Source organism: Microcebus murinus, chromosome 10, assembly GCF_040939455.1.
Source record: "Microcebus murinus isolate Inina chromosome 10, M.murinus_Inina_mat1.0, whole genome shotgun sequence".
In the NCBI taxonomy this organism is placed as follows: Eukaryota; Metazoa; Chordata; class Mammalia; order Primates; family Cheirogaleidae; genus Microcebus; species Microcebus murinus.
The window spans coordinates 9,329,252-9,336,182 of NC_134113.1; the positions used below are offsets into that span (position 1 = coordinate 9,329,252).

Consider the following 6,931-nt stretch of genomic DNA (forward strand, 5'->3'; position numbering starts at 1 on the left):
GCGCGCTCGCACGCCGGAAGGGGTGGAGCCAGACTTGGTCTTATATAGCGTGCGCCCAGAGTCGGCCGGCCTCTAGCGGCGTGATTTGGCGGCAGGATGGTACGTATTGTTATGGACTTCCTTCTTGGTCCCGGCGTTGGCGTGGCTGAATCCGCGGCGCATCGTCGCCATCTCGCCTTCGCCAGTGCCAGATATCTGCTCTAGGAGCGTAGGAGACACGGTGGGGGCCGCAGTGAGGTCTCTTTTCTGAAAACTCGCGAGGCTTGTGGAAAAGGGCGAGTGGAGGGCCCTGGGTCTGCAGATCCGGCCGGAGAGGCCTTGGTGTGGGAGCAGGCCTGTGGGCCCGACACTTTAAATTCACGGGACTTTTCCGGGTCACAACCTCACCTATTTTAGCCGTAATCGAGATAAGATCCCGTGAGCAGTATGCGGGGCCGGGAGGACCTTGAGTGGGGCCCTAGGCATTCTTACCAAGCCGGGAGCTGAAGAATCTTGCGGGAGGGAAGACTTAGGGTGAGGGTTGAGGCTCCCTTCTGGAACCTGGGACGGTTGGTGCAACTCGAAACGCTTCTGGGGTTCGCAGAAACCACAGGTGATGAACTTACTGACGGGCGGACAGAGACACTGTGCTGATTGTCACGTTCTGATTTGGTTCTGTCGAGTTCTAGCGGCCTTCGTGTATTAGTCTAGCTCTCCCGTCCCAGAGCTGGAGGAGTCTAGTACGATTACTACCCAACCGTTTGTCCCAGCCATGAGTGCTGTTGGTGGTCGGATTATAGATGATTGTTAATATAATGAAGCCAATTGTTATGTGGCTTTCAGTGCTATTACTTACTATGTTTTTGTCTGATGTTAGAGTGAAAAAGTAAATGGCTAACTTTTTCAAAAACCGAGATGAGTTGGAATAAAAGTTAAGCTCATTTTGTTGAGTTTTAATACACTCATCAGGATGTGTGCAATCCTGGGAAAATTGAACTTGATATGTAATCCTATTACCAGCATTATTGGATTTAGGTGTGGTTAAGATTCAGCATTGCTGAGACCATTTAGAGCTAGGCAGCTGGGAACTGAACTGGAGGGTTTTGGGTGCTAATACTGGTTGTTCCTTCCCAGTCTCACAGGAAGTTCTCAGCTCCCAGACACGGGTCCTTGGGCTTCTTGCCTCGGAAGCGCAGCAGCAGGCATCGTGGGAAGGTGAAGAGCTTCCCCAAGGATGATCCGTCCAAGCCTGTCCACCTCACAGCCTTCCTGGGATACAAGGCTGGCATGACCCACATCGTGCGGGAAGTCGATAGGCCAGGATCAAGTATGTACAGGCTGCATCCTCCAAGTTGGGGGGATAGGAGTTGACAGTGGGGAAACGTAGGTTATCGGGATCCTTCTGATTGGGAATTAATCTTCAGGATTAATCCACAGATTACAGATGGCTGGTACTGTTTGCTTTAGGCAGAGGAATATTTTTGAAGTCAGGGGCATGACATGAGTACATTTTCCAAGAGCCGCAGCATAGAGGAGTATGTTAGCTTGGGTGATTAGAGACTGGGATAGAAAATGCCTCATTCACACGAGTATCACTTAAAAGCTTGAATAATACCCATTTACATGGGTTTTGGTGAAGTTAAAACTGGAAAAATCACTAAGTAGAACCGCAGCACTTGTCACTGAGCCATGGTAGATGGTAACACTGGGCAGCATTTTCTATTCCAGGCCAAGTTCAGTGCTTATTAGTTCGCCCTGTTATATACTCTGGACTCTGTACTGTCATGATAAATAACAAATTTGTCTGCCTTTAGAGATCTGACAGGAAGAGAACTGAAGCCAGACTGGTATTTGGCTGACTAGGTCTTGTTTTTTATTTTTCTCTCTCTGATTAAGTACTGACTATACAGAGCAAGGGGGTCATGGTATTTTTGGTTTAGGGTGACAGGTGTGGATGCAGGGAGAGGGAAAAGTATGTAGTAAGGACAGCTCTGGGATTCAGACTGCTGGTGTGGGCTTCACATAAGTTTCCCTGTCATCCAAAGCAGGTTGCCCTCAAACTGGCCTAAGGGGGCTCCTGTCAGGCTACTGAAGTCTACCTGTTTTCCCCCCAGAGGTGAACAAGAAAGAAGTCGTGGAGGCTGTGACCATTGTGGAGACGCCGCCCATGGTGGTCGTAGGCATTGTGGGCTATGTGGAAACTCCTCGAGGCCTCCGGACTTTTAAGACCATCTTTGCTGAGCATATCAGCGATGAGTGCAAAAGGCGCTTTTACAAGAACTGGTAAGGGAGGAGCAGGCTTGTAGTCCCTGGGTTAGGGGCTGGAGAGCAGGGAGCACCCTAGGGCCTCTCAGTTATGCAGCAGGGGAGGAGCTGCTGCTCAGTTCTCAGGTTTAATTTCCTCATGAGCATAAAACTACCTGAAGACAGACCTTGACCCCCAGTCATTGGGTTTCTGAGCTTGGAGCTGACGCCTTAATTTTGTGTCCAGGCTGGGTGTTGGCTTAGGATCCAGTAATTACCTTGTTTGCTGAGTTCAGCAAGAAACTGGGAAAGATGAGCAGGATAATTCAGCCCAGAAAGGATGGCAAGGGCCTTGGGCCCTGGCTCGAATTTCCCATTACCTTTACTGTGAGGATGGTGCCTCCCCGAAGGTAGAGAAAGCTGCTTTCAAGCACCCTCAGAATGAGAATTTGTCTGTTTTGAACATTTGTGACTTAAATTAACCTTGTGGACCTCTGCTCAGCTCCTCTCGGCTCTGCCCGATGAGCTCCATCTAGGCTCCGCTTGCCGGTGGAAAAGGCTCCTTAGAAGCCGGCAATGAGCCCCATCCCCACGTGGTGCCATGTGCCTTCCGCTCACTCCTCCTGAGGGGTGATGAAGGCCTGCACCCGGCCCCTCCCCAACTCTGCTCTGCTCCTGAAGGCATAAATCTAAGAAGAAGGCCTTCACCAAGTACTGCAAGAAATGGCAGGATGAGGATGGCAAGAAGCAGCTGGAGAAGGACTTCAGCAGCATGAAGAAGTACTGCCAAGTCATTCGCATCATCGCCCACACCCAGGTAAGCACCACCATGCTGCCAAGGGTGGGGATAACTGCCTGCCACTTCCTCCCTGGAGGTGACCTACCCTGTGAGGTTTTGAATATGAGGGTCCAGTACCCCGCATTTGTGAATAGGCCTCTTGCTTGCCAGCAGAGGGCACTGTGTCCTTCCTGGCTCTTGGCAAGGGAAACCATACTCTATTTGGGGAATATTCAACTGGCTGATCCAACTGGTGACTCCTGATAAACATTGAAGTGCCATGCTGAAAGTAGTCCTAAAATGTTGGCTGGATGCTCTTTCAAACCTGGCTTGCTGTGAGCTGTTGGAGCCCCATGTTGGCCTGCTTAGAATCCTCTGGCTGTTTCATGTGCTCAATACAGCCCCATGTGGCTAGGGGCCACTGTTTATTAGTACAGATGGTAGTATGTTTTTGTTATTGAAAGTCTTGGAGGACGTTGCTGGGCTACCCTTTAAATGGAAGGTTTGACCCTAAGTGCGTTTCCTCATTTAACCCTTAAGGCTTGTCCTCTTGACTTCTGTGTTCTCGAAAGCAGACTTGTTGCTAGAGCAAGCATGGGCAGCTAGGGGGAAACTGGTACTACCCTCACAGGAAATGTGGCCAGGGTAGAGATTGAACAGGGGGCTGGTGGGGGCCGGGATCTGCTTGTTGCATGTCTTGGTGTGGGCCCCACTGGCTCATCCTGACTGTGATTCAGGTACCAGAATCCAAAGTTGAATTGCTGGTATTGGCAAAAACAAAGGTAGTTTTTGGTGTGTGTGTTTCAGAAAGACTTGTTTGAGTTAAGCTTTCCTGTTGTCATGGCTTTGATACCAGACCGCAAGCCCCAGCCTCAGTGCCTCTGCCAGGAGCACTGGAAGCTCGAATCTAAGCTGTGCATGTCCTCCTAGATGCGCCTGCTTCCTCTGCGCCAGAAGAAGGCCCACCTGATGGAGATCCAGGTGAACGGAGGCACCGTGGCTGAGAAACTGGACTGGGCCCGGGAGAGGCTAGAGCAGCAGGTCCCTGTGAACCAAGTGTTTGGGCAGGACGAGATGATCGATGTCATCGGGGTGACCAAGGGCAAAGGCTACAAAGGTGAGCTCCATAGCAGCTCCAGTTGCTGTGGTCTCAGCCCACCTGTTCAGCAATGAGGCCTGGAATGTGCGCTAGGCACGGTGCCCCGAGTCAGACTGCGGAACCATTCCTGTTGCCTGCCTTCTGAGAACAGCCCTGTGGACGTGGCTGAGGTGGGGCAGCAGGGGCTGCCCCTTGCTCTGCACCCCCTGCCAAACACAAAGGGGAGCTTCCAGTGGGAGAACATCGACATAACAGATAGCTTAAAATGGCCTGTCCTTATGCCTACATTTAGAACTTAGGACTCTGGATTTACGTGTGTATCTAGGCAGGTGTCCAACTTGACAGGAAATACAAGAGGAGATATGGGGGTAATGCAGATTGAATAACCGTGTCTGTCCCTTAGATTACCCAGTCGCTGGGTAGTAATTATTTATGGAATTGAAGTTGAGCATTCACAGCAAGAAAAGGGCGAGTGGGTAAGTGCCAGGCCCTGAGGTGTAGTAATGGCATGTGTCCTTTCCAGGGGTTACCAGTCGTTGGCACACCAAGAAACTGCCCCGCAAGACCCACCGAGGGCTGCGGAAGGTTGCCTGTATCGGGGCCTGGCATCCTGCCCGTGTGGCTTTCTCTGTGGCACGGGCTGGCCAGAAAGGCTACCATCACCGCACAGAGATCAACAAGAAGGTGAGGTTCTGAGGGTGGTTCTCTGGGAGAGGGGCTGTGGTTGCTGTCCCTGTCGTTGCTTCATTGGTTGTACAGCTTCTGAGCATCATGGACTTCAGTTGTCCATATCTCGTGGGTCTGTTCTGGCTCTTGGGTGTTGGGGTGATTTGTACAGTGCCCCTCTTAAAGGCGTCTTGGTGGAGCTGGCCGTTGGTGTGGCTGCGGCTGAGAGTCTGTTCTTTGGGTCTGCCTCCAGGGAGGTTTTTTGAGTTTTCCATCCATCTGCTGCCTTGTTCAGCAGGGTCTTTAGTTTGGGTCCAGCCACCTTCCAAACCATGGGCTGTGTTTGTAGGTGCCCCACTGGAGTGCTTTGTAGGCCAGCCTACTGGCATGTGGGTTTTTTTTTTGTCCTTAATGTCTTGTCACCCTGCGTCCAACCTATCTTGCCTGGGGGACCAGCCCCTCTGGGCCTGCTCCCTGCCCCCCTTTCCAGGTTACTTACGAATTTCTCCTTGTCCAGATCTATAAGATCGGCCAGGGCTACCTTATCAAGGATGGCAAGCTGATCAAGAACAATGCTTCTACCGACTACGACCTGTCTGACAAGAGTATCAACCCCCTGGTGAGTGATGCTGCCCCCTGAAGCCACCCCAGGCCTCTTCTGTGGGGTTGAGGGGGCTGGTGCTATTGGGGCACAACACCCAGTGGTGGCATGGTGTAATGTGAGCCCACTGCTTCGGGTTGCTGGGGAGAAGTGGGTCGTAGGCATAGCTGTTCAGTGATGAGGCCTGGAATGCGCTGGGCACAGCGCCCGAGTCAGACTGCGGAACCATTCCTTGTTGCCTTCCTTCTGAGAACAGCCCTGTCTCTGGTCAGGGGTGGCTGGTGTGGGGGGCTGGGTGACCTGAAGTTTGAAGAGTCATTTCCACAGAATGATTCCCTGTTTGTCTTGCTTGGTCTGTGCTGACCCTGTGGCCTTGTTTGATTTCAGGGTGGTTTTGTCCACTACGGTGAAGTGACTAATGACTTTGTGATGCTGAAAGGTTGTGTGGTGGGAACCAAGAAGCGAGTGCTCACCCTCCGCAAGGTGAGGCAGTGCCCTTCCTGTTTGGTTGAGTGTGGCCCTCTGGGATCCTGTGGCCAGGAGGATCACAAGTCCGTGGACACAGTGATAGGAAAGTGCAGAGGAAGGGGGGTTTGAGTACTGCTTTAACGGAAGCTTTGAAGTCCCAGACGAGGAAATTCCCGGCTTGGCCTGGTGGGGCTGTTTGCTTTGTTCACGTGTGTCCTCATCCGGCTGGAGGGACACAGTTGGGCCAGGAGATGGCGATGGTTGTGGGGGGAGGACTCTTGCCTTCAGTTGATCCTGTGACTTCCCAGACACTTTTCATAATTGTAACTAACTGCCCCTCTTGGCCCACAGTCCTTGTTGGTGCAGACCAAACGGCGGGCTCTGGAGAAAATTGACCTTAAGTTCATCGATACCACCTCCAAGTTTGGCCATGGCCGGTTCCAGACTATGGAGGAGAAGAAGGCGTTCATGGTAAGCACCTCCTGCTTGCTCCCTCATTGGGGTTGGAGTGGCTCCATCGGCCTGCTTTGGGTGCTCTGTGTGGTGTTGGTGCAGAAGGAAGCAGCTAGGCTGCCTCTTGGGTCCTACGAAAGAACTCTATGCCTTAGTGACCCAGAATCTTGGTCCCCTTTAGAGTGTCAGTATCCATGCTGTCCACCTGCCTAGTCTACCCCTGACCTTACCTACTGCATCTCTCCCTACAGGGACCACTTAAGAAGGACCGAATTGCCAAAGAAGAAGGAGCTTAATGTCAGGAACAGATTATACAGCTGGTGGGATCTCAATAAAAGTTGTTTTCCAGTGACATCTGCCTCTGACTTTGCTGGAGGGAAGCAGCGGTAGGGGGGCAGGCAGTAGCCTGAGGGGCCTTTGCTGCTCTCCTCTCCTTAGCTGCACTTGGTCTGCACTTTGACCCCCACCTGCCTGGAGGGAGGTAAAGAGCTAAGCTTGGGTCTGATGAAAGCCAGCCTGGGGCTTTGTGTAATGTTTGTCACCTGGGCGAGGCAGCTCTGCCGGAGAAGTCAGTTCTGTTTGCACAGCTTGGGTGATGCCAGAGCTGTAGAGAGGGGAAGACAAGGAGGACTGGATGTTCCCT

General features: G+C 52.1%; 1 protein-coding gene and 4 non-coding genes across 5 annotated transcripts; all 5 read left to right on the forward strand.

Moving 5' to 3' along the window:
• On the forward strand, positions 1 to 6,642 carry RPL3 (ribosomal protein L3). The gene is made up of 10 exons (XM_012741692.2): positions 1 to 99; positions 1,114 to 1,306; positions 2,094 to 2,262; positions 2,905 to 3,040; positions 3,932 to 4,118; positions 4,624 to 4,784; positions 5,284 to 5,385; positions 5,755 to 5,850; positions 6,187 to 6,306; positions 6,540 to 6,642. Exons 1-10 carry the CDS (start codon positions 97 to 99, stop codon positions 6,582 to 6,584), a joined length of 1,212 nt encoding a protein of 403 aa, XP_012597146.1. The 5' UTR covers positions 1 to 96; the 3' UTR covers positions 6,585 to 6,642.
• Positions 588 to 651, forward strand: LOC142873598 (small nucleolar RNA SNORD43). Its single transcript, XR_012921594.1, has one exon. It is a non-coding gene; the product is annotated as a small nucleolar RNA SNORD43 (small nucleolar RNA).
• LOC142873636 (small nucleolar RNA U82P) lies at positions 2,851 to 2,904 on the forward strand. The gene has a single exon (XR_012921626.1). It is a non-coding gene; the product is annotated as a small nucleolar RNA U82P (small nucleolar RNA).
• On the forward strand, positions 4,160 to 4,252 carry LOC142873626 (small nucleolar RNA U83B). Its single transcript, XR_012921619.1, has one exon. It is a non-coding gene; the product is annotated as a small nucleolar RNA U83B (small nucleolar RNA).
• On the forward strand, positions 5,534 to 5,624 carry LOC142873625 (small nucleolar RNA U83B). The gene has a single exon (XR_012921618.1). It is a non-coding gene; the product is annotated as a small nucleolar RNA U83B (small nucleolar RNA).
• Positions 6,643 to 6,931: the final 289 nt, after the last annotated feature.

What these genes read in the sequence shown, in the direction of transcription:
- RPL3 (XM_012741692.2), top strand. An exon ending in GCACAGAGATCAACAAGAAG is followed by an intron (nt 4,785 to 5,283) that starts GTGAGGTTCTGA and finishes CTCCTTGTCCAG; the next exon opens with ATCTATAAGATCGGCCAGGG. An exon ending in AGGAGAAGAAGGCGTTCATG is followed by an intron (nt 6,307 to 6,539) that starts GTAAGCACCTCC and finishes CTCTCCCTACAG; the next exon opens with GGACCACTTAAGAAGGACCG.